Here is a 27,855-nt window from a genome sequence, read left to right on the forward strand (position 1 = left end):
GGGAGGCGGGAGGCGGGAGGCGGGAGGCGCCGGGGCCGTTTAAGCGGCCTCCCTCCCGCCCCCAGCCGCCCGGTCTGGCCCCGGCCCTGTCCCGACCCCCGGCCTGGCCCACTCAGCCTTACCCTGCCGAGCGGTCCGCCGGGCACACGGGCGGCCTCCGGAGCAGCCCAAGCCGATGAGGGCCGCGCGCCCTGCCGCCGGCGCTGACGAGACGGAGCTCCCGGCCCCCGAGGAGGAGCGGAGGATCAATGCGGTTCAAGAATCGATTCCAGCGGTGAGAGAGGGATGGTGCCCCTGCCCCACTGCCCGTGCCGGCAGCGGGTCCCAGATCCCGCCTCGTCCGGAGTGGGTCCCGGCTCCTCACCTGGTTCCATCCCCCCCGCGGAACCCGCGCCTTGGCCGGGGACCAGCTCCCAGGGGATTCCCCGCCCTGTGGTCTCTGGGCGATCCCCTTCCTCCGAGGACCGCGATCTCATGCGTGACCCGGGTTCCCAGACCCCGAACCCCGAGCCTGCCCTCCTTCCAGGGGATCCCATTGCTCACCCGACTTCATCCTGCCTACCCCATCCCGGCAGGGCTAGTGCCTTGCCCTGAGGACCGGAACCCCAGCCCCAGACGCCGACTCCGTTTCCTCCAACCCTGGCTTTGGCCTCCACCCCTTATCCCCAGCTTGGGGGTCTCCCGGGGCGCACGGAACAGGGGCCGGGCAGCTGCTGCGCCCTGCAGCTAGATTTGTCGTAAAACGGGGTGCTGGGCGTTTTAGTGCTTTGTCTGTGATCGGCCCTAGCAACAGGGAAACTGAGGCATGCTCCGCTGGTAAATTTAGCCTTTCCTGGCCAGGTCCGGGCCTTGCTAATTCTCCAGGCTTGCTGGTTTAGCGTCCAAGGGCGGTGCTGTGTTGGGCACTGCGAAGGGACAAGTTAGTATTCGGGTGGTGAGAGCTGCTGTTGAGGAGCCTGTATTAGGAAATGAGGAGGAGGAACCTAGGAGGTGCCACCGGAAGGTTGGCCAGCAGCTCATTCACTGGAGAGCCGGTGGGAATGCCAGCCTCGGGAAGCACTGTGGCCTTAATCCTGGCTCGGGTCTCTGACATTTAGCAATGGATGGAGGCTGGCCCATGGTTCTGAGAGGAAGCTCTGGGCTTTTTTTCTAATTCTTCGTTTTAAGTGGGTGAAAGTTCATCTCCCCTATGTTTCACTCTCCATCCTTTGTCTGAATCTGTCAGCCGTGGCCCCATTCCCAGACCTTCAGTAGCAGGCAAGCTTGGTGTGCAGTGATGGGGAATTTGAAAGAAGAAAAGGAATGCATGAAAATCTTCCAGGGAGGTTATTGTTGAGTTTTTAGACACTGCCGTTTATTTCAGAATTTCAAACTGCACTTCTTTTTTCCCCCTTTTTAACCCCCTAATCTGTTTGATGCTCACTCCCCCATTATGCTTCTCTCATTCCTCCCCTGGTCCCAAAGGGTAAGGAAGCCAAAGATGCATAGGAAGAGTTGGGGTGGGCCGTACCATTAGAAGGGTGATGAGTTTGAAGACTTGGATTAACTTAACGGATATTGCTCATCATTCAAGAGTGTTGAATGCCTGGCACTGTTCCCTTGGTGGGATCATCCTATCAGTGCTTCTGAAGGCAAAAAGGAATCATGATATCTGGCTTTAGAACATGAAGTCAGGAATGAAGGTTAGAGGGGCCTTGAGAGAGAAAGTAACATGCATTCAAGTATGATTGGTAAAGCCCTATGCATGTGGTTTGATTTGGTTTTACTTCTTTGAACATCAGTGTGCTTCCTGTTTTCAGAGAACAGTGGCAATATTCTGTGAAATTACCCTTCCTTATTTGATTGAATTTGTATTTCTTTCCTATCCTTTGAATTCTCCTCAAGAAAGGAAAAAAAAAAAGGCTTTTTACACAAACGTTAAAACAATGTTAAGGGAAATGGGAAACATTTCAGATCCTACTGTCTCAGCTAATTGAACTACTTTTGCTGGATGCTCATCTACCCAGTCCTTATTATCAGTGTAGTAATGTAATTTTGTGCTCTACTTCATTCATTTAAAGATGAAAAATAGAGGCATTTCTTTTGGTGTGGCACAGACTTTGTAATCTTCTCAGTGACTGCACAGTATGAATGGATATTTAACATTTATTTTCTTGATGGCACCTACACCCACCCTGATTTTCTTTGAAGACTGAATGATCACATAATTTCTTGTTTTTCTATTATGGACAAAATTGGAAAGCTATTTCTCAGGGTAACTTTGAACTTGAACATAAAGCCTGCAAATACAAATTAACAAAAAAAGCCCTTTTAGTGTATTGTACAACATCAGAATGTTGGGAGTACTATTAATCATCTCTTCAAGGCGTGTTCCTTATATATCTTTTGAGCATTCAGAAAAGTTATCAGCAAGTAAATTATAGAGAAACTAGAGAGGGGGACATACTGTCTTTGAATGCATGTGTTACTTCTGATAGATTTATCAAGAGTCCCTTGAAGAGCATTTGATTGCAGTAAAAACATTTCATTAGGCCATAGTTTGTGGCTATGTCTAAATTACAAGAAATGGACACCTTGCTAGTTTGTTCATAATGGAAATGTGGTGGTCATTTTGGCTTTTGATAAACTTCCAGAGTTCTGCCATTTCTGCAGAGGAAGGCTGTGAAGAAATTTAGCCCACTGTCCTAAGTGGAGGGCTTTATGCATGCATGGCTTCTCAAAAAGTTTAGGATGTGAAAAATGCCACTGGGACACAGAGCATATTTTCTCTTGCTTTATCCTTTCCACATCTGAGTCTGCCCCCACACCTTCCTCTCCCAGAGTCATTTTCTCCCTATCACAGCATCCCTGACTGACTGGAATAATTGCTAACATTTATTGAGTGTTTACTTGAGCCAGCCAGTGGCTGGGTATTTATGTATTACTCATCTCTTTCTCAACTGTAACCCTGGAAGACAAAATTTTATAGCCATTTAATAGATAAGCAAATAGGGTTAGAGAATAAAAGAGAACTTGCCACAGTCACATGGCTAGGAAAGGACAGACCCATTTCAATTCAATTTCCTGTCCCTCTCTACCACCATGCTGCCAGTTCACCTTTGACTGTCTCCCTGTTTACACAATATCATGTGCACAGCACTGAGGCCTGGGACCCACAGAGCTTCTACTGTACAGTGTCGGTGCATTCTTATTTCTCCAGCCTTGCCACCGAAAATCCAAGGAAAAGGATACTCCTTGATTCAGAGCTCCAGCCTTGAGACCACTGGTTAGCTTCAAACTGATTATGTGATATAAAGCACCTTACTCTCCAGAGTTAGGAAGTCTTCCCAGACTGCCTGTTGCCTTTTTAAAAACATGTTCTTAGAGCACTGACTTACAGGCATGGGATATTCTTATACATGTGCCTTCTCTCTTATTTAATAATTAAGTTAAATGTCGTCCACCACTGTCACCCCCTCTGGCAATGGACACTTTTCCTGAATACCATGCTCCCTCAAAAACTGGCTAATAATAAGGTGCTGTGTATAGGGGCTGGCTTATGTTGCTCCCATCAAGTGGTGTTCAAAGAGCCTTGGACTATCCATGGTCTTAGCCTTTAAGAATTTTCTTTTCATGAGATTCAAGGTTCTTTTGGTGCTAAGATTGCCTATTTCTCTTTGTTACATACAGAACCTCTTGGATTCTGAGTGAAACTAATTGACAGCGAGATAATCTCTGGGTTAAGATAAAATAGTTAAGCAACAGGCAGAATTTCTATCTTTCTGTTCATTCAACACTTACTTATTAAGTTCTAGCAATAAGCTGGGTATTGTGCTTGGGACTGGAAGTGAAATTGCGGCCAAGAAGGCCTTCATGGAATTCACATTACAGTGGGGAAAGATGAAATTTTAAAAATACACAAATTGAAAAAAACTTTTTACTTATTCTCATAAGGGCTCTGGTAGGCTGGGGAGAGCTGAAATGATACTTTGGGTAGGATAGTCAGGAAAACCTCCAAGGAGGTGACATTTGAGCTCAGCCTGACAGGTGAGGAGAGTTGAACCTTCTGGAGAAAAATGTTCTATGCAAAAGTAAACAGCAAACACAAACGTCCTGAGCCAGATGAGACCTTGGTGGTTTGAGGAGCAGAAAGGAGGTGGTGTAGCTAGAGGGTGAAGAGTGAGAGGAAGGTGGCTTCCTGAGGCTGCAGAAGCAGTGGGGGCCCAGCTGTGGGCCACTTTGGGAAGCCAGAGGCAGGTTTTAAGCCAGAGTTGGGGTGTATGCTGTGATCTGGTTTTCATATAGACTATTGTGGCTGCTGAATGAAGAGAAGTCTGTATGGGGACAAGCAGGGAGATCAACTGAGAGATTTGTATTCATGTAGACCAGAGATGTCAGTGTCTTGATGTATAAGGTAGGGTCTGTGGAACTGTAGAGAGCTAGGCTGATCTGGAATATATTTGGAAGTAGTAATCTTCCCATTGGAGAATGGGGAAGACCTAGAAATCAGGGACAACTTCTGAGATTTGACATTGGGTCTTAGAGATTTGCTGGTGGGTCATAGATTTACTTTCAGAAGGCACAGTGCTTTGGGCTCTCTGTTCTTTCTCTCTAGAGTTTTGAAATTTTGTCATGGGGGATTGGGGGTTTAAAAATGCCGGGTAAGGGGAAGCAAGATAGAGTGTCAAAAGAGAAAGCGAGGAGACGAATGAACAAACCTGACTAAATAATAGTTTTATAAGGGGCGTCTGGGTGGCTCAGTTGGTTGAGCATCAGAGTCTTGATTTTGGCTCAGGTCATGAACTCAGGTCATAAGACTGAGTCCGCTTCTGGCTCAGTGCTGTGCATGGAGCCTGTTTAAGATTCTTTCTCACTCCCTCTGCCCTTCCCCCCTCAAAAAACCTAAATAATAGCTTTATTAAAGTGTGTTTTCGATACCCAGGACTAAATTACCTTCCCTCAAACCCTGTAAAACCTGCTGGATACTCTCTTCTAGCATCAGATAACCAACTGTTAGGGTTACTCCTCCTTAGGTAGAAGCGGCTTCCATAAATGGGTGCTGTTTTCTGTAACACTTGAGAACCCTTTTCATTCTTTTTGGGGGAAGAGAAGAGAATAGAATAGGTTCAGCGTGTGGGAGTTAATTTGCATTTTACTTCTGCTTTTCCATTTAGGTTTTAGGAATGATTTCTTCAGAAGGCTGTGTTGGAGGCTTGACTGCATTGTAAATTTCTCAGCAGAACACTTGTGTGGTGGTTTTTGACTGAGCCCTGGACAGTGGTGGGCTCCTCGAAGACTTGCTCTTCCCTTGCCTTATTATGGGAATCTCGCTCTGGCCGTAGGAGACTACCTGAAGTCACATGGGTGGGATATTTTTCTCTACAACTTATGAGTTTATTTTTACTCTGAGTGATTCCAGGTGGGCAGGGACAAAGCTGTCACAAACATGGCCATCCAGCTTCTTAGCTTTTGGGAGAAAATGTGAAAGTCTATCCCTGTTGCTGTGTAATGGGTTGACTATTTTTAGATTGAGCTGCCAGAGATATAAATTGCTATTTTAGTCTTCAGCCTGGTGGTGGGTAGACAAACCTTACTTACTGTACCCTAAACAGAACACTCTCAATTTAATCTACCCTCTACCATTTTGGAGCCTTGCTCTTTACCCTTTAAAATTTCTAATAGGGTATGCTACTTATAGCTCTGTTGTTATGTCTGGGGGTGATGAGGTAGATCCTTGAATGCTTGGGATGCTTTTAAAGCATTCTTCTCAAGAGTGCAATTATTTTCCTTTTTACTAATAAGCGCTATGTAGCAATACTCTCGTCCCTTAGGAAATTAGTAAAGTTACTTAAAGGATTAGCAGAGGAGAAAAGATTTATTTTACCTATGTGCGGGAATAGCTTGGATAAATTCTGAAGCTGTTAAATGTCTATTTCTCTTAAACAGTTTTCAAATCCATCTGGCAAATTCCATTCAATAAGATATATTCTGCACACTAGTTAGATAACTAACCCATTGGTTGTCCAAGTGAAATATCATCACCGTGCCAAATTCATTCCCCATTGGATTTTCTACCCAAACACTCTATACTAGGTTGAATGAAACTGCCATTTTCTTTTTATTTATTTGCTCTCAGCATGACATGAGTTATTTATAAGCTCTAAGCATGATCCTCTTTTAATTCAGGGAGAAAATGCTAGTCTTTTGTTCCTAAACCGGGCATTGTTTAGGATGGCTTGATCATGTGCTTCAGACCAGCTCTGCCATTTGGTTCAGCCCGGTACTATTTTTCATCATAGTAATTATAAGATGTGACTGGTCAGAACTCGTTGGTGGCAGATGACAAAATCTCCCTCCTTTCCCCCATCTTAAAGTAGTTTAAGCAAAAGGATAATTTCTGGTGCAAAGCCTGCTGCCATCTTGCAGGCTCCAAGCACAGGAATGTAGCGGGGCCTCCGAGACCGATATGCTCTGGGAGCTTTCGTACCTCTCTGTTTCTCTGCATCTGCTTCTTTTGGGCAGCTGCTTCATCATCTTCCTGAATGTACATCTCCCCTTTTTCAGAGAACAGACTAAACCAGCATCCCTCATGAAACCTGGCGTGGGTGAGGCTGGGCTTCAGAGGATCCTCACCTCCACACTGAAGGGGAAGAATGCTGTTCATATCTTCAGGTCCCATGGTATTCATGGTTTTCACTGTATTGCTACTTCCACAAAGTTGGCCCAAAGGGAAGTGTGGAATGTGGGTATGTGTCTATATGTATAACCAATTTTGATATTAGATACATACACACATTTGTATGTATGTATGAACTTTATAGCCAGGATATCAGGTACCAGTTGTATATTTGGATTTGAAAGCAAACTGTTCTAACTCCGGAAGAATGCTGCAGGTAAAAACAAACCTCTAGTTTAGGTGGCTTAGAGCGAGCCAGGTATCATTTATTTAAACTGTCTGGTGCTGGAACAGGTAATGCAATATAGGGAAACTAGTTGGGCGGGCCTGCTAATTGTGGAATGTAGGGTGTAAAGATCTCCCAGGTATATAATGCTTTATAATTTTGAGAGAGAAAACTGAAACCTTGCTTTGTATTCCTTTTAACTGAATGGTAGTTACTGGCATTTGTAAAGTTTAGAAAGATTGTCTTGCCTTTTTTCCCTGAGATTTAAGATTTGGTTGCGCCTTTTTTTATTTATAATTTTTTTAGCATGGGGGTTTTGAGCTGAAGAAGGTGGGTATGATTGATTGCTGTTTGCTTCTGATTGGCAGAGCTTTCTCTTTTGAATAAACTGAAAGAATACTTATTCCAATAAACTAGGGCATTTGCTTTTGGATCATGGCTGTTAGCTCAGTTTACACCTGTTTAGCAGCTTTGGTCTTGTTCCCGTAACTAGGGGTTTCCAGCAGCCTCCTCTTAATTAGAATAGACCAAACAGTATTGGCAGCCTTCCCCATTGTTCTTTACGTTCTTTGAGCGTGTCTCATGTGATATCTTTTCGTTTGTCCAGGTTCATGAACCACCGGGCCCCAGCCAATGGCCGCTACAAACCAACCTGTTATGAACATGCTGCTAACTGTTACACACATGCAGTGAGTATACATTTTCTACCCTTTGTGTCCTTCCCAGAGGGCTCTGGTGGGAGGAGCAGCCATTATCTCTAGTACCCTCAGCCCAATTAGTTAGATGTACCTATCTCTGTGACCTCACCTACCAGGGCATCGGTGCTGGGTCATGTTACCAGAAGCTCTGTGAGCACATCAAACCCTTCGAGTGCTCTGCCAGCTCTATACATCCTAAACTGACGCTCTGACAAGATCTTCTGTAGAAGAATAGTTAAGTGCCCTAGTTATAGGAAAATCAAAAAGACAACTATTTATGAGGAGGACTGTTACCTCTGGAATGAAGTGAATCACCTTTTCAAGACAGTCAGCTGTGTTCACGGGCCAAGGAGAGTTCACAGTGTTGTTGAAAAGGTGTTTTTTCTTACCAAGTGATTCCTTGAAACAAGTAGCCACCCCATCCCCATCTCCATAGAATCCACTGCTTTTCTGCACATTGTGGAAGAAAAAGCTGATTTGATCCCTAATTCTTAGTGAACTTTTTTCTTCCTTATAAAAGCAAAACATGCTCATTGTAAGAAATTTAGAGAATACTGAAGAATATATAAGAAAAACAAAACCACCCAGAAATAAATTAATGCTTTGGTGCATTTCTTCTATTTGCATGTTATGTTCATGAATATGTATTTTCAGATTTTTTTTTAAAGATTTTATTTATTTATTTGACAGACAGAGATCACAAGCAGGCAGAGAGGTAGGCAGAGAGAGAGAGGAGGAAGCAGGCTCCCTGCTGAATAGAGAGCCCAAGGTGAGGCTCAATCCCAGGACCCTGGGATCACGACCTGATCCAAAGGCAGAGGCTTTAACCCACTGAGCCACCCAGGCGCCCCAACATTTAGTGAGACTTTAGAGGGAAGGGAGGTAGCTGCTATAAAGCTGAAGATCAGAAAAAGAGGAGGCCAACTTAATTCTTTCATGAAGAGTGTTTAGAACAGGCTAATGTAATTATTTTAGACCGTATTAGTACATATGTCATTAAAATAAAATTTGCTTGAATCCGATTGTGCTTTTTCATATCTTTAATCTTCTTCCCCAAAGAATAGTTACAGTGTTTTCTATAAAGAATAATGATGCCAAATAAACCCCTAATAAACTGGGTTCTAATAGATTCCTTTATAATCTAATAGAACAATGCCATTTGGTCATTCCTTAGCATAAATCAAACTTTATGAAGCATCTGTGTTATGTATTGTAATGGTGTAGTTCAGATAATAATTATTAATACTGAAACATCAACCTAATTTATCACTGCATGTCCTTTTCCCTTAGGTGCTAAAAAGACTTTTATTTAAATAATTAATATGCTGGAATCTTGCTAAAGGGAAAAATTAGTACCTGACATGCCTGCCCTGGATTCCATAAATGAGCTTCCATAATGAAGTTCTGGAGTAACCTCTCTAGTGGACAGTCTCCCTGGACCCATGACAGATTCTTGGGGACAGGAAGGATTTGGTGAAATTCTTTATAGACTTGAGCTGACCTTTCTTTGCCTTAGTGACACACTTATGTGGAGTGAGCTTTGACCAGAGGGTCAAAATGTTTAGAGTACCAACATGGACTAAAGAATGCATGGCCTAGGGGTGCCTGGGTGGCTCAGTCCTTAAGCATCTGCCTACAGCTCAGGTCATGATCCCAGAGTCCTGGGATTGAGCCCCGCATCAGGCTTCTTGCTCCATGGAAAGCCTGCTTCTCCTTCTTCCACTCCCCCTGCTTGTGTTCCCTCTCTTGCCATCTCTCTCTCTCTGTCAAATAAATAAATAAATAAAATCTTTTAAAAAAGAAAGAAGGGAAGAAAGAAAGAAAAAGAGAGAAAGAAAAGAAAGAAATAGTGGCCTAATTTGATTGTCTTTGATACCTATCAGACTATCCATCTTTTATTCTGACCAGATACTGGACGAATTTAACACTTAAAAGTAAAATTACTTCCAAAAATAATTGTCCACAGGCCCATAAGAAAAAGTTTTATGTCTGTATGTGTGTATTTAAGTCTAGGGGAGGATTAAGATATAAGGAATATAGGGGTGCCTGGGTGGCTCAGTGGGTTAAACCTCTGCCTTCGGCTCAGGTCATGGTCTCGGGGTCCTGGGATCGAGCCCCACATCAGACTCTCTGCTCAGTGGGGAGCCTGTTTCCCTCTCTCTCTCTCTCTGCCTGCCTCTTTGCCTACTTGTGATCTCTCTGTGTCAAATAAGTAAATAAAATCTTAAAAAAAAAGATATAAGGAATATAAAAATTTGAGTAATAATTTATGTGGCCTCTTCTTTCACTCATTGCTCCAATATACATCCGTTATTTTTTCTATTTACCAACTACAAAACACTCATGAAAGTTATGGGTCCAGTGCCATGAAAGTTTCTGTACCACTGACAAATGAAAGTAATCAATGAAATGTTTGTTACTTAGCATTATGTTGAATACTTAAATGTAATAGTTTGGTTATTAAGATGCACAGGTCACCTTTAGGAATATTATTTGCTGGAGACAGACTTGAATGATCCCTTATCTCTTCCGGGTATGTCATAAGTTAAGGAATACTTGTATAAAACAAGAAAAACTGACAGAAACTCCATGTTAATTTTTTAGAACAGAAAATGTCATCTTATTAAACTTACTAAACTGTATCCTGATTTTTTACTTTCAGAGAGCGGTAAGATTTCTAAAACAGACAAAACAAAACAAAATAACTTCCATCATCATCATTTCATTAAAGAGGATACTTTAACATGAGAAAGTAGAAAGGACATAGTCTCAAATTAATTTAGTTCTGTCTTATGAAAAACTTACTTTGTTGTCATTAATTTTCTCATATCGTCTGGGTCAGTGAAAACGTCACCATTTGAAAATTCAATGCTGATCTTACTTAGAGATACTTTGTTGCAAGAGGGCAAAAGTAGGTATTGGGGGGAAAAAGATAAGATTGCTAAAGCTTTCTTTCTTGGCAAGGTATGCTTATTCTAATATCTAATAAAGTAGTTTATTTTTCTTGAGGATATTTATTATTATAAAATGTTTACCACTCTTCAATTTTACTGTGACTAAAAACTTCTCTAAGAAGATGAAGTCTTCAAAAAAAAGTTTACTAGTGATACTCATACTCATATGACAGACACTGAAATTTGTGTGCCTGGGAAGTAACTATGGTAGAGAAGCAAAATTCTCTTAAGATTATGGTCTCTGAAAATTACTTGAATAGGTGAGAATGGATTACCCTTGCTTACTTGAAAGGTGCTATTAAAAATAAATAATTGTCGGGACGCCTGGGTGGCTCAGTTGGTTGGACGACTGCCTTCGGCTCAGGTCACGATCCCGGAGTCCCGGGATCGAGTCCCGCATCGGGCTCCCAGCTCCATGGGGAGTCCGCTTCTCCCTCTGACCTTCTCCTCTCTCATGCTCTCTCTCACTGCCTCTCTCTCAAATAAATACATAAAATCTTTAAAAATAAATAAATAAATAAAATAAATAAATAATTGTCACTTGCTACTAGTTCCCAAATTGGTGGAATGTACAGATCCAAACTAAAAATCAGGACATGACTAGACAGTTAATTTTTGTGTATGTGGTATACATTATAATACTTCTTGATTCTATTCATTCACTTAACCCTTTGCTGAAATACTGAGATTTCAGTAGTTCAGGGGGGAAATAGGAAAGAACATTTAAAAATAGGATCTCCCTACAAAATTTGGGTACATGCTTGGCATTTGAATATTTTAAGTACCTACTTTAAATCACATGAGAGAACAGGGTGAAATACATTCTTATGTAATGAAATTAGGATAAAAAATATCTGCTTTGCCACCATGGAGTAATGTATCCTGTATTGTGTACTTGGATACCCAGTGGTGGGTATGGTTCCTGGGCCCCGAATGGTACTTGCTGTCACCATTGTAGCCACCGACCACTCCATCCCCGAGAGGCAAGTGTTTAAAATGATCTTTCTAAAATCGTCCCTGGGAAACCTATGTATTTTTAACAAAGGGGGCAATTTCGCCAAACCCAGGGTATTTACTCTTGTTTGCCTTTCCCTTAGTTCCTCATTGTTCCGGCCATTGTGGGCAGTGCCCTCCTGCATCGACTGTCAGATGACTGCTGGGAAAAGATCACTGCGTGGATATACGGGATGGGCCTCTGTGCCCTCTTCATCGTTTCCACAGTATTTCACATTGTGTCGTGGAAGAAGAGCCACTTAAGGTACTGTGGATGGCTTGTTAGTTCGCCTGGTCAGAAGAGCAGACTCAGGGTAGCCTCCCCTACTGGCATGTTTCAGTCGGGTTGAAGCTACAGAGTAGACAGACATTTTCTTGCCCTGTAGACTATAATGCTATGCCATTATAGTCAAGACATTTCCAATGGATTGGACAGACTTTGAGAACCCCCTTACGTATCTAAGAAAGCAGGCCTTTCTCAAAAGCTACCAGCAAAACCACACTGCTTCCCCAGGACTTACATCGTAAAATCCCGAGACCTGGCTTCTAATGTTGTCAAACGTAGGACCTAATAGAGTGCAGCAGCTGTGGGGTAGTAACAGAGCACACTGAACTCGGAGTCAGCCCAGCCCTGCCACTCAGGCTTGTGTAAATCACCTGACCCCATGGAGCCTTAGTTTCTTCATCACTAAAATGGAAATAACAGGGGTACCTGGGTGGCTCAGTGGGGTAAGCCTCTGCCTTCAGCTCAGGTCATGATCTCAGGGTCCTGGGATTGAGGCCCGCATTGGGCTCTCATCGGGGAGCCTGCTTCCCCCTCTCTCTCTACCTCTCTGCCTAGCTTGTGATCTCTCTCTCCTTCCCTGTCAAATAAATAGATAAATAAATAAAAATCTAAAATAATAATAAATTAAAAAAAAAAACATGCCCAGTGTTCATAGATAGGTGAATGAGATAACGCATGCCAGAATGATTTGAAAATTACAAATGACCAGGACTTTGTCATGTAAGGTTTGCTACAGTTTAGGTGTACTGTTTTGCAAAGTTTAGCTTTCAGAATTAAGTCCTGTGTATCGATTCAAACAGAATTCACATATTAGCTGTCAGGTACTTTCCAACTCAAAGCAGGCTTGCTAGCCTCCCAATAAGGACATAAAAGCATTCCGCCTTTGAGTGAGGGATTAATTTGGGGGGAATACAAAAGGAGAAGCACACCATTTAGTTGCTGATAGAATACATTCGGTACAACCCAAAAGTGCAGAATTTCTTTTTGTAAAAGGAGGATTCACAGCAAACTTAAGAGTGTTTTAAAATAATAGAATATATCTTTTGGTTTTACAAAATGCCTCCCCCCAATCTCAAATAATTCAAACAATCTAATATTAAAAAGACATGTATTATTTAAGAACAGGGTTTAGGATTCATGAGAAGACTATTTGTCTCCTTACAAGTAGAATCATAGTTTAAGAGCAGGAAGGATTCTTAGGGGTCATCTAATCCAGATCCCTTAATTTTCACCTGGAGAAACTGAGGCTCAGAAATGGCTTGTCTTGCCCAGTCAGTGAGACTAGCAGAGTCTGATCATTCCTGGACCTCTGACTCCCAGTCTGGGGTTTTTCACCCATACCCTTCTCAATACTGCTTATAGTTCCCAGCCTACTACCTGTGCCTATAAGTTCCTTACCTAAAGTAAAACCACAGCATTGGATCATGAGGGCTTGCTGGCATGTATTCACAAGAGAGCCTCAAAAGTACCTGCCTCCCCAGAATACACTGTCACAGAGACCAGAGGCCAGAGTACTTCATTATCTTCCTGGCACAATCCAACGCTTGTGGTTGCCTCAGCTGACTGGGCTTTGAGGTCTAGATTTCTGAATCAATAAAGAGTTGTAGATGCACACTTCGGTATTCAGGGCCTCCCTCCCGGGGGTTAGAGAAGGTGTAATAGAAACCGGGCTCTCTTGAACTTTGAAATAGTACTGCTAGAATCAAGCTACATGTGGATTTTTGCTCTGCATTACTTTTTTTTATATTTCCAAATATAGCCTTATTTAGAAGCAAGGGAATGAGCATTTATTGAGTACCTACTGTGTGCTAGGTGTTGTGCTCATGAACACGTGGCTACGTGATCTCCTTTAATGCTCACACATACTCTATGATAGAAATGTTGTCATTTCTATTTTCCCTGGGAGGGAAGTGAGGGTCAGAGAAGCCGGGGTGGATCTTGAATAAAATTATAGGTCTGACTTTACCTGCTCTAATGAGTGCATAGCAGTCTAGAAAGCTGAATTAGAAAGGCCCCAGACCTGGCTAGGAGTCACAATCATCCAAAGAGTTTTAAAAAATATAAAAGATTCTCTTCCCTCTATTCCCTACCCCATGTTTTAGCCATTTTAAAAATTATAATCTTCTGGACTAGTTTATGACTCTATTTTATAAGCTTCCCAGGTGATTGTGATATGCAGTCAAGTTTGAGAAGCATTAATCTAGTGTTTGCTTTTTTAGACCTGTGACCTAAATTATTTTCACTTCACTATTATATGACTAACAATAACCGTGACTAAAATGTCCTCGGCTTGCTTTGGGTGACACTGTATATGTTGAGGGAAAATCTAACACTAACCCTAAACCAAACCACAGCTATGACCCCTTGGACACTGAAAATGGATTCAAAATGATGCAGTGCATTCATACCACTAAATCACCTCAGTAAAGGGCAGATTCTGTCTAACCCACTGTCTAATCTGTTCACCTCCGTGAACCAGGTCTTTGTACACTTCCTAAATTTTCAGTTTTGGAAGGAGGAACTCACTTAGAAATCCAGGTGGTTATGTGCTTGCAGCAAATGAGCCTTTTTTTCTTTTTTTTTTTTTTTGGTTTTGGTTATTCCTGTTCCTACATTAGTTTCTGAATGTCCTTTATTATAACTTATTGTATCCACTAAGCTATTTAAAGTGAGAGCTTCTTTGAAGACATTCTAAGATGAAGAACTAATTCATGTCCTGAACTGTGTGATAGGGGTTGAGGGGTGGTCTGCCCTCAAGGAATTTCATTTTTCTGTTACATTGAATCTAAGAGAAATGGAAAACATCAGCATAGACAGATTTTGTTTATTTACATGGTAAATATCATACGTGTAAGCTTAAAAGTAATGTAAAATTTCTCATTGTGGCTTTGTATTATTAAAAATAGCTGTGTGGGGGCACCTGGGCGGCTCAGTGGGTTAAGCCTCTGCCTTCCGCTCAGGTCATGATCTCCGGGGTCCTGGGATCGAGCCCCACATTGGGCTCTCTGCTCAGCGGGGAGTCTGCTTCCCCCTCCCTCTCTCTGCCTGCCTCTCCGCCTACTTATAATCTCTCTCTCTCTCTCTCTGTTAAATTAAAAAAAAAAATAGCTGTGTGAAGATGTATGAAGATGTGGTTCATATATACAATGGAATATTACTCAGCCATCAGAAAGGATGAATACCTACCATTTACATTGACATGGATGGAACTGGAGGGTATTATGCTAAGTAAAATAACTCAGTCAGAGAAAGATAATTATCATATGGTTTAACTCACGTGTAGAATATAAGGAATAGAGTAGGCAACATAGGGGAAGTGAAGGAAAACTGAATGGGAAGAAATGAGAGATGGAGACAAACCACTAGAGAATCTTAACTCCAGGAAACACACTTGAGGGTTATGGAAACAGAGGTGGGTGGGAAGATAGGGTAACTGGGTGATGGGCATTAAGGGGGCATGTGACATGATGAGCACTGGGTGTTACATGCAACTAATGAATCAACTGAACATGGTATCAAAAATTAATGATGTACTACTCTATGTTGGCTAATTGAATTTAAATTTAAAAAAATAGCTATGCGACTTTGAAAGCCAAGTTATAACTTCCCCAAGAAACTAGAATAGGAATGGAAATACAACATGGTAGAGTGATAAACTATGCTGCCAGTCTGAAAGTTTTCTAAAAACTTTGCCTAACTTGTTTTTCCCCCCAATAGGACAGTGGAGCATTGTTTTCACATGTGTGATAGAATGGTTATTTATTTCTTCATTGCTGCTTCTTACGCTCCATGGTAAGATACTATCTTTCTATTTTTGAAGGTAGTGTTTTTGGGATAGAATTTCTGTCCTTCTTTCCTTCCCTTCCTCCTGTCCCTGCCCCATGCATATACCTTACCCCTGTCCCTCCAACACACGTGAATACATGTTTTTTGTTTTTTAACTTGGGTCAGATTGCAGAGTTTAAGGGAAGAATGTCACTGCTGTTCAGAATATATATCTGGTATTGGATTGTTTAAGACAAAAGTGCCAGGAACTTGTGTGTAGGTAGCACACTCACTTTTGAAATATGTCACCTTTGGCTTCCATGTTCTTTCTGTATACTGCTGCTGCTCACAATACTTGGACATCTAATCATTCAAGTGGAAATGCTATAAATACGTATGAGGAAAACAAGCTCACTTTGATCTACAGTTCGCTTCACAGCACAGTAGCTACTATATATGGAGTGTGCTTCTCATTTCTGTAGCTGTATGAGTAAGAAAACTAATTAGTTAGCTATTTAAAACACCTAGTATTCTGGCTCAGTGGGTGGAGCCTGCAACTCTTGATCTCGGGATCATGAATTTGAGCCCTATGTTGGCTGTAGAGATTACTTAAAAAAAATAAAACTGAAATTCTAAAAAATAAAATACCTAGTATTCTGTTCAATTTTTGCTCTTTTTGCCCTTTTGGTAGAGATCAGGTAGAATCTTTTGTTGCCTGGAAACCTCCGATTAAAGGAACGTTAGAGTCCCTCTATTAAGACATGGTCGGTTATAAACACTCAGAAATTCATTTTGTGCCATCAACTGCAGTAGTCACTAGAAACAGCAGGCCTCTACATTCTGACTTACACAGCATCCATCATTAAAAATAAAACTAATTATCTTTTGGAGTAAAGTGTGTTCTCTCCCTAAATACTTGCCACTAAATTACAGCAGTGCATTCTATTGGAGAAAGAACACTTAACAGGCTTTTGGAAAGTATTCCCTGACTTAAAATAAGGAAATAAAATTTTAAAAGCTCAGGAATCAAATATTACAGTAAACAACCTATTCACATGTAGTTTTCAATAGGTAGGTGGTAACTTTTCTTTTTAAAAATAATAATTTTATAGTCATAGTCAATCAATAACATTTGGGTGTTTTCTGATAGCTTTTTTTTTTTTTAAGATTTTATTTATTTATTTGACACAGAGAGAGAGAGAGAGAGAGAGATCAGAAGTAGGCAGAGAGGCAGGCAGAGAGAGAGGGGGAAGCAGGCTCCCTGCTGAGCAGAGAGCCTCCATCCCCGGACCCTGAGATCATGACCTGGGCCGAAGGCAGAAGCTTAACCCATTGAGCCACCTGGGCACCCCTCTCATAGCTATTCTTAGTATGAAATGAGTACAGATGAATTCGCAGCATCTTAAAATTCAAGCTTTATAAGAGCCCACGGTTAAATTCTGACAAAATGTCTTTCATAACATATGTTGAGCTAATTCTTCTCATGTTCTCCCTTGGCAGAGATACTGGTAATGGAGATACTTGGTCTGTGTATTAGGTATCTGCTGTGGATATGTGATCCTGGTTGAGGATTCTGTTCAGGGTTTTTTCATTAAGCTTTGTAAGCACTCTGCTCCCAAATATACTATTAGCATTAAGCTGATTTGACAGCAGCTGCCTAATAAGGAAAGTCGGGCATCACAGGTGTGGTGGGACTCACTTCTGCATATCTCCTTTTAGCTGGTTCTATTTTTAAACGATGTTGGAACTAATTCTAAGTCTTAAAGGTCAACTGACAATTTTATCTTTGAATTATTAATTTTACCCAAATTGCCTAAATACCTCCATGGCATGTTGAATGCCTCATTATCCTGGTTTTAGGTTAGCATTTGCTTTCCCAGTTTTCAAGCCTAGAGGAAGACAAAGGCCCTGTGAATTCCCTTCATTTATCACTTCTGTTCTTTGTTGTCATGTTTACATTTTTTAGGTTAAATCTCCGTGAACTTGGACCCCTGGCATCTCATATGCGTTGGTTTATCTGGCTCATGGCAGCTGGAGGAACCATTTATGTATTTCTCTACCATGAAAAGTAAGGAAAAATAATTTACATTTGATAGTTTTAAAATCAACTACCTAAATTTTATCAACATTATAACACAATTTGTTTTATACTTGCACTTCAGAATAGTAGAAATACATAAATAGAATATATATTGCTTTTAACAAGTCTTTGAAACCATTTGGCGTTCATTCCTGGTAGACAGATTGCTGTGGGAAGAGCTGAATGGCACATGTGTGATAGGATGCATTTGAGGGACAGACGGACTGCCATTTTAGTCAGTTGGGTATTGACATCCTCAGGCGACGGGCCTTATCAGCAAACTAGCCTTATCCTCTGTGATGCATACTTACCACATGAGAAAAAAAACTACTTTTCAAGCTTTCAGTGAAGACTGAAGACAATGATAGTTCTAGAACAACATTCACCTAAGTAGCAAACCAGAAGACGTCCCAAACTAGGATTCTCTGAGAAAGGGGATATTTGGAAGAGCGTGCAAACTCTTAATATCCTAACCGTGGGGCACATTTTTTAACCCATTATTTATAGTTCATAGTCATAAGTATTAAGCAATATAAAAAGGAAAGCTTATTGAAATTTAGCATCACGGCTCTAGAGGAGACCTTCAAAGTCATCTATTCTAGCTCCATGCTTAAAAAAAAATGAGACCATTTAGGATGTGCATCAAATTAGCGATTCATCTAGAATTAGGACCCAAGTGTCCTAGTTCTTACTCCATGGCTCTTTTCATTATTTCACATGCCTGAATTTGAGAAACTCACAAGCATGAAATCATTGTCCTTGAGTACAGTTTATTAGTTTATCTATTGTCATTGGCAGAATGGCTCTATGAATTGAACATAATTTGTGTTTATCACAAAGTATTAAATTGTTTCCTCTTTTCAGAGGAAAATGGCAATTTTCAGTAACTTCTGACTTTGAAATTTTGACCACAATTAGCTATTCTGAGTGGTGTTATATAGTATATATATAAATCCGAGGGAACAGTTTGCTTCTTGGGCTCAAACCCCTAACTTGTACCCTTGGGTAGAATAGAAAGTAAAGTAAAACAGTTATCTTTTCTCCTTTTACAGGGCTTCTTTTACACCAATCCTACAAACTCATTCTTCCCAGTTCCCTGATAAGATTACTTCAGAGTGAATTCTGGAGTATAAAACACAGAGAATGAGATGTGATTGGCCCTTGGCCATTTGGGTTGGACAGATATTAGGGAGTGCCTAACTCATGCCAGGTACTATGCTAGGCCTTGTAGATCTGAACATAAATAAAACTTGGCCCCTGCCTCCAAGGAACTTAGAACCTATGATTAGGCAGAAATGTAAGCTGAATTTTAGTATATTTTAGTATCTTTGAATTTTCTTAGCATTTTCAGACATTCTGTAGCCTAACACGATGAGCCTTACAAGTCAGAGTTTGTGCAGATGCAAAATAAAGAGACAAAACTACATGCCCTTCATTCCTTAGGGCTACCATCCCTTTGCCACTGATAAACCTGGCCCCACGCAGCATCCCTGTCCGTCTTCATAATTTCAGTTTCTTGTAGCTGTGGATTGGAGTGGTGATGAGGACAAACACTCCGGGATTGGGAAGGGGAAATAATGCATGGGGATTGGATGTAATAGTAACACTTTCGGTAGCAAACATTTTCCAAGTCACATGTGGCATTTGATGCCATTTCAGTTCTGTAAGAAATGCTAGTTAATTGTGACTCAACTACAGTATTTTAATTAGAGGCCTAATGGTCTCCTACTGGGAAAATATATTCATTGGAATAGTTGGAGAGTTTGCATTTCTTTTAAAAAAAAAGGGGGGGGGAAGCTGGTATGGAAATAGTCTAAATACTGTAGGGATAGATGCAATTAACTGCCTTTCTATCCTGCAGGTATAAGGTGGTTGAGCTCTTTTTCTATCTCACAATGGGGTTTTCTCCAGCTTTGGTGGTGACATCAATGGTAAGAAATGGTTTCATAATTTTAACCATTTTATCTTATTTCCTTTTAAATTGTGGGAACTCTTCATTTGTGCATAGATATGATATGTAGTTTTTCTTTCTGAAGTAATGACATAGCCATTAACTCTGAAGAAAAAGTATATAAATAACAAAGTGCCTGCAATCTATACTAGCTCCTGGTTGTAATTTGGAGAAGTTCTATACTAAAGTGTGTTTGATAGTATGTGTTGCTTTTGGATAGCCATTCTGTTCACCCCACCCTTCTCCCAAAGAGGCATGAGGTCACCGGCTGATAGGCATTTTTGCCTGAATTGTTTAGTTTCTTAACCATAAATCCATGAAGGAGGGTAAATTTTTTGATGTCTTATAATGAAAAACAATGAACTATGAATTATTGACTTCTTTAATCTTAAGAATTAGAAGGACCACAAGAGGTCAGTTGTGTCAACGTTTTATTTAGTATTTCCCAAAAATCTTCACTCTTTCCTTTCACTTGCTTTTAAGTCATATATATCTTATTTCTTTTTCTCAGGGAAGTGCCTTTTTTTTTTTTTTTTTTTTAAACTTTGCTTGAAAATTTCTTTTGAGGACTTCCTGGGTGGAGATGTAACATTACCTACAGTAGGCAGTCAGTATGTATGTTTTGAACTCCCTTTCAGATTGAATTGCTGTTGAGAAATCTATGTGTATCTATCAGTCAGTCTGAAAGAAAAGCATATCATTATTGACTTTTGATCCCATCCAACTGGTTACTTTGTGCCATTAGCTTATGTAGGGCCATTAGCTTCAGTGTCTTAGGCTCTGCATTTTTTTGGCATTAGCCACTGTGTTAATTAAGGAATTCATAATGTGTCTAGTTTGAATTCTTTTCTCAGTCTACAAAGGTCAGAAGAATTGTACCTATAATTTCATCCCTGTGCCTGTGAGCTAAGAATGTATATAGTCCCTACCCTGGTCACAAAAATAACATCTAAAAGGTTTAGAAGTTAAAGGTTTGCTTGTTTTCTTCAGAGGATAGGTCTTATGAGAATGTGTCAAAATATATTTCTTTAAGGTAAGAGCTTTATGATAGCTTTAATAATTACCTAGCACCAAAAATAAATATAGTTTAGTTGGTAAAGGCAACAGGGAATAGTGAAAGGAAGGAGGTGAGTGATGGAAACAAAATTTGCCTTAAAGGCCATATAATTAGAGGGCAATTCAGGACACCCAAAGCAACATAAGCAAGGTTTGTGTGTGCAGGTTACTAATCATTAGAGTAGAACATCAAATAAATTCCCTTGGAGTATCATAAGAGCAGGTTTATCCAGCATTTTTACTAGCCTAAATCTTGGCATTTTCACAAGTTGTACATAGTCGGTGACTAACATTTATGATAATAAATGGTAATCCTCACATCCCCCCCCCCCATAGAACTTTTACCAAGCAGGAACCTACAATTCATTTTAAATAAGAAACTACCATAAAGTTTTATAATGTCTTTGGGAAAAGCGTAGGCTGCTATGGGAACACATGACCCAAGCACCAAAGGAAATGATGTTCACACTGATTCATAAAGACAAGAAAGAGCCTAGGGATAATAAGGATGATGCAAGTAGGATAAGAAAGAATATGGCATGAAGGAAGCCCTGGAGAGGGGGAAAGCACTAGCACCTTTGAAGAACTGAAAAATAGTTCATTGTTTGGAACACAAATGTGTGTACCTGTTTGAGTGTGCCTCTATGCATGAGGTGGGTAATTATGCAAACAGCATAAGTCTTGTAATAAAGCTGGAGAGCTAGACAGAGACCAGATCAAAAAGAACCTCATAAGCCATCTGAACTAACAAGCAGTATGACTGGACACTCAGAGCTTTGATTCTGGTCAGAATATTGGGCTATCAGAGACTCTTCTCCCTAAAGAATGATGAAAAACTGGCAAAGTATTTGAAACAACTGTCTTTTGGCACTGGACCACAGACACAAGACTGTTCCTTGAGGAAATAGAAACCAAAAGATGAGCTTCAAATTTGTCCCATTTTCTCCCTGGGGACACTTTCCAAACTGTGACAAAAGAAAGTAAGCCAGAGAGCAGCAGTCAGGGTGGAGGAAACAAATCAGTATTTTAGCTACTGAGCCTGCTTCAGTTTGGGGATAGGATTCTGGAGAAAGGGGAACTTCACAAAGAAGTGTCTCCAGAAATCTACAAAGGGGTTTCTCTAAATCCTTGCCCAAATATTACACTGAATCTGTGCAGGGCAAGACTCTGCATGCCCTGGCCGAGAGTGGCTCTTGGACAGCTATGAGATAATGGAGAGTCTGGAGGTGTCTGGTGCTGGAAGAGATCAGAGGCCAGCCAGACATAGTGGAAAGACCATGCTGAACAACTCAGGTGTTCAGCTGAACCTAGCAAGTCAACCTCCACACCTTACAAGAACTAGTCTAGCTCTAGAGTGAGGACTGTCCTGGAACTGCCATAACAAAGCCCAGAAACAGACCTGGAAAGGATAAAATTGGTCCTCTGTACATAAACTGCCTACCAGAACAGAACTCAACATTACTGAAAGGAAGACAACAAAATCTATACTCTAACACCTTGGCATCCATTTATCCAAACAAATATTACTAGATAAGCAAGAAAATGTGACACCACACACCTAAGGAAAAACAAGTCAATAGAAACAGACCCAAAGATGACAGAGATGTTGAAATTAGCATGTGAGGCCTTTAAAACATAATGGTTGAACAAATGAAGACTCTCAGAAAAGAAATGGAACTACAAAAAAAGAACTGAGTGGAAATCTAGATTTGAAAACAATATGTATTAAGAAAAAAACTTTTTGGAGAGGTTAACAATAACTGGATTCTGTAGAAAAAAAAGATCAATGAACTTGAAAATGCATAGACACGCTAGAAACTGGGAGAAAATATTTGTTCTATATGTATCTGACAAAGGACATGTATGTGGAATATATAAGATACTCCAAATGAATAATAAAGAGCCAGTCCTATAAAAATGGGTAAAACACTTGAACAGACACTTCACAAAGCAAGGTACACACATATCTAGTAGGTCCTTGAAAGAGTCCTCAATGTCATTAGTCATCAGGAAATGAAAATTAAAACTTCAATGTGCTACCAGAATACACCCTGTAGAATTATTAAAATTAAAAAGACAGCACCGAATTCTGGCAAAGATGTGAAATAACAGGAACCCCAACTCATTGTTGGGGGTAGTGTAATATGGTATAACTATTTTGGAAAACTGTTTAGCCATTATAAAGTTAAACATAAATTTATGACTCAACAGGTACTACCCAACAGAAATGAAAACCTCTATCTACAAAAAGACCTCTATAAGCCTCAGATGGAAAGAACTGATAAACAAATTATTTCAAATAAATCAAGGGAATGCTAAGTAATAAAAAGGAATGATTGACATAGATAAGACATGCAGGAATCTCAGAAATACTATATTGAGCAAAAAAAGAAGCCAGACACAAAAATAGGTGTACAGTATGATTCCATTTATGTGACATTCTAAAACAGACTTAGTCTGTGGTAATTGTAGCAATAAGAACAATGGTTGCCTTGGTGGAAGAGACTGCACAGAATTGGGAGGGGGTATTGGGGTAATTGTCTCTCTTGATCTGGGTATGGGTTAAATAGGTGTATGCATCTATCAAGATTCATGATATTCACTTAATATTTATGCATTACACTCTGTAAATTAATCATCAATTTTAAAAATGACCCATTTCCTCCACCTCACCCCCCAAAAAGAGAATATAAGTTCAGGAACGAGACCACCTTAGTTCAAATCCTGATTCTGACACTAAACACTATGTGGCCTTGAGCAAATTATGTAATCTTCTCTGCTTAAGTTTTCTCATCTGTAAAGTTGGGATACTAACAGAACCTAATTTAGGGTTGTGAAAATTAAATGAGTAAATATATGAGTACACTTCGGACAGTTATTGGGGTAGAGTAATCGTGTAATGACACAGGTAATGAAGAAAACAGGTTTTGTTCTAGGATTAATTATGTTCTGGTTCTGTGAAAGTTGACAAGTTAAATATGGTGTCTTAAGGAACTGTTAACAGAATGTACGTCAGAACCAACCTCTATACGTGCGTTGGTCTCTTGCTTATTATTTTAGTGGGAAGAAAAAAAAAAGTGTTATCTTTTGGGCAGTGACCAGCTCTGTGACTTTGTTCTGGTTACTTTATTCCTCTGGTTCCACTGTCTTCATCTCTAAAATAAGGAGGTTTTGTTATGTTAGATGAGTGACTTTTTACTGTTTGGGAATTATATGCCCCTTTGAGAATCTGATGAAGACCTAGAAAAATTTTAATTAATAGATATCAGTTGCTTTGTAACCTTTAAGAAATAATAAATGTGTCATATTTGTGGGTTTTTTGTTTTTGATCAAAATCAATCTGGCTAACTTTACATCGTATAAAAGTTAAGGAGAAACCTCTTAACAGTTGATTTGGGTTGGCTCCTTCCCCATCTTTTGATCTTACAAAAACAGTGGGGGCTTACGTGAACTTTGAAGAAAGTTCCCTACCTGTGGCTCTACATCCTCACGCCTGGTTCTTAGCTCGTGGTTGTTCACTGCTGCTGCTGTCTAGGTGCATGGGGGCCCATTCGAGTTGGTGGCTGCATAAGGGCTTTCCCATGCTCCCTGCTGGACCTGGCCAAAGTCTAAGGCTCCAGGGCTCACGAGCTTGCAGTTGTTGGTGCCCAGGCCTCTGGGACACCCACACACCCATCCCCTTCCAGGACTTGCTACAGTCTGGCTTAGCTTTTCACCACGCTGCAGAACCTGAGACCTTTCTATTCCTAGTCCTCAGGAATCCAGGGGACTGAATTGTTCATCAGCCTCCTAAGCCCTGTCTCTCTGTTCCTTTCCCCTCATTCATACATCCCAGTTTAATTTTGAAGATGGGCGTGGGTCTTGGAAAACCAAAAGCAGCCTAAAAATTCTCTTTTTTGTGTTAAAGCACATGTGACTGTGAACTTCCTCCTGAGCTAAGAAACGCCTAGGCTCACAGACAAAAAGGCCTGGCAACATCTAGAAGGTCAGGAAGTAGGTTATCCTTGCGTGCTGTCTGATCTCCGAGGACACTTGTAGCTGTGATTTGCCCGTGTCAGCCATAAGGGAGCTCTAAGCTCACACAAGCAGGGGAAGTCTCAGAAAAGCAATCAGTGTAGAACAGAGTCTGAGGAGGATAAGGGAAGTGAAAACCTGGTCAGAAAACCCTGTTGGAGATGTCAATTAGAATTAGAAATGCGGTGGTGTGGGTGCGCCTCAGAAGGGAAGAAAGCTCTTAAAGGAGAAGACGAAAACCGAAGATTGCGCTTTCGTAAACTGAACTCCCGTGTCTGGATGTGACTTCAGGCAGCTTCAGCATGGCGTAGGTAGATGAGCAGAGTCTGCTGCTTCTGCTGTGGGGCCTGTAGCCCAACTGCTCACCCTGCTCAAGACGGCCAACCCCTAAGGGTAATTCAGGTTGATTGATGAGGGACTTTTTAGTTCATGTTTACCGATCAGGATGCTGTCTGTGAGGCTCATTGTCTAGAAGATCAGCAGACTTCAGGGGAATTGCAATGATCTCTTTAGTTTGTCACCTCAAGAGTAACATCAAAACCTCTTTCTTTTTTTCCTCTGTTGACAGAGTAACACTGATGGACTTCATGAACTTGCCTGTGGGGGCTTAATTTATTGCCTGGGAGTTGTGTTCTTCAAGAGTGATGGCATCATTCCATTTGCCCATGCCATCTGGCACCTGTTTGTGGCCACGGCAGCTGCAGTGCATTACTATGCCATTTGGAAATACCTTTATCGAAGTCCAACAGACTTCATGCGACATTTATGACCAGTCTGTACTAGGTCTCGAAACCAGTATTATTTTAATTATGGCACTTGGGGAGTGGGGTAAGAGCTGAAAGTTGCACAGAGGAAAAAAAAAAAAGAAGACAACAGCACTGACTTTCTTTATATCTTTTGAATATAATTACTGTGAAACTATAAAAGCTGTGTTCTGGAATTTTCCCCCTCACAGCAGATAAATAAGGTAGTGAATTAATTATTCATTCCATTCCACTATCATGAAGGACTCTGGATAGACTTGGCCAACCGATGTTTACAAAACAGAATTTTGTATTTTAATTTTACAGATTTTACTACATGATTTTTCTAAATTACTAGGTCAGGCTATAGAAGTCAGTGCAACGACAAAGCTTCCTTTATAAAAGAAAATTGTTTCTATCACTTTCCCATTAGCTGTGTGAAGAATCATGGACAGAACTTACACTACTTTTACCATGTTTCATCTTGGCATAACATGGTTATTTTTTAAATAGAAATTTTCATTTTTTGTAAATTTTTAAAGACTATTTCATTGAAGCGCATCTCTGCGGTTCCTCATTCACGTGAATTTTTGCAGCAAGCTGTCAACATTCCACAAACAAACAAACATTATACCTCTTCTGATAGTTTTATTAAGCATAGAGAAATTGCCAATTTTTAAAAATTGCGGTTTTCCAAACTTTTCTGCCAACCTCTGACTCTGAATTCCATGCTGCTTTGGGCCATATACTTGACCTAGTTTGGTTTACCAGTGATGGAAAAGTATTTTGATATCATTAACTTTTTCAAAAGATTCAACTTTTTCTCTATGCCTTTGCCATGTTTTCTTCAGGATCTCTTTCAGCAGTGGATGAGTATTCACATCTGTATTCTGATGGTATTACTGGAGTGGTCATCCACTGAAGACTCCTGAAGAGTGTTGTGAATTACACTGAGTAGTGGTATTGCCTGTTTGGTGCCCGTCGGGTTAAGTCATTGTCACTTAGCTTAATATTATCCGTTTGATGCTTGTTTTCAATTTTGGAATTAGATGCACAAATTCACATTCCTATCTTACCCCTGTATCTCCTAATAGTTTTTTTCTTTTCCATAGAAGAATATTTAAAGCATTGTTTGACAGATAGAAACTCATGCATCTGTAGTGCATGGGTTTTATCCTGGCTCAGTGGAGTGGTATTTAATATATTATTTTTGGTTTGCCTTCAGTGTCTTATATTAAGATTAACATGAGCTGCATTGTTTATTACTCTCCTGTTGGTGTTTTAATAAATGAAATAACCTTGCCTTCCGATCCATGCTGATACTGTTTGCTAGATTTGGGTTTGATCAGTGAAAGAATTGGCTTGACGACACATTTAGGCTTATTCACTGAAATTTTGTACTGATGTGGCTTGAAAAGAGGGTTTATCTTGGGTGTGCATATTTAGAACTCTCTGATTTGGGTGAATTACATGGGAATAAAGAACAGAAGAAGTGGTATTTGCTGGTAAATTCTTAAATAGGCAAGGTGCCCAGTGATAACACCAACCAGACCACCCCTATATCTGCATGATTCTGAACATCCTGATGCCTGTTATTTTGTGTATATTCTGTTTTTAATATATTAACTTTTGTGGATTCATTTAAAGTCTGCTCAAAAGTAACACTGTCGAAACCACCAAAATGTATGTAAAAAATTGTGCTGTAGACTAGAATAAAATTGTTACTTGGATTTGTTCCACTGTCTCTAAATTAGAGGACTGTGAAGATGAGAATGCATTTTTGAGAGCTTGAGCTCATCTAGCATTGTAATTTGTATACTAGCCATTTTTTTTTTTTTTTTGTTTTTTGAGAAATCAGGATAGAGAAACAAATGCGCCCTGTCATCTAGAACTTTCTAGTCCATTTTTTAATAATTGAAATGCCAGGGCCAGCTCAGACATTAAAATCAGCATGTTTTCGGTTTAAAATATGTTAGTTGGGGCCTAAAGATTGTAACATAAATGATGTATCTTTACCAAGAGAAGCCTTTTGGTTTAGTTTACAGAATATACTGTAGGGCTGAGATTACACAATTTTATATTGGCAGCCAGACACACATCGTATGGCAAACAAAGTGAATGTTTGATGTCATTCTCCCCTCTTCTACAGTGCAGAAAGCAGATTCGGAGAGGTCTGCCTTCCTCCAGAGTCAGGGAGCTGGGACAGGAATGCAGGTCACCATATACACAGCTGTATTTTCAAAGTCAGCAATAATAAACCAATCAAACTTGAACTGAAAATTCATTCAGCATGGACGTCAGTTTAGAGCCTCAGTAAACCCTCAGACAACCCTCCATCAAACCCAGTTTTGAAGATGGAGTGTCTTAAAGCATTATTATTCCCTATAATTCTGTCCTCTGGTCCACCAGAGTAACCTCACCTATTTCTAGAGCA

General features: G+C 40.4%; 1 protein-coding gene across 1 annotated transcript; it reads left to right on the plus strand.

The window, feature by feature from the left end:
- Nucleotides 1-27,156, plus strand: MMD (monocyte to macrophage differentiation associated). The gene is made up of 7 exons (XM_032872016.1): nt 1-274; nt 7,489-7,570; nt 11,631-11,791; nt 15,530-15,604; nt 17,544-17,645; nt 19,519-19,588; nt 25,247-27,156. The coding sequence occupies exons 1-7, from the start codon at nt 249-251 to the stop codon at nt 25,445-25,447; spliced, it is 717 nt and encodes a 238-aa protein (XP_032727907.1). The 5' UTR covers nt 1-248; the 3' UTR covers nt 25,448-27,156.
- Nucleotides 27,157-27,855: the final 699 nt, after the last annotated feature.

Source organism: Lontra canadensis, unplaced genomic scaffold, assembly GCF_010015895.1.
Source record: "Lontra canadensis isolate GAN:19392208 unplaced genomic scaffold, GSC_riverotter_1.0 scaffold43, whole genome shotgun sequence".
In the NCBI taxonomy this organism is placed as follows: domain Eukaryota; kingdom Metazoa; phylum Chordata; class Mammalia; order Carnivora; family Mustelidae; genus Lontra; species Lontra canadensis.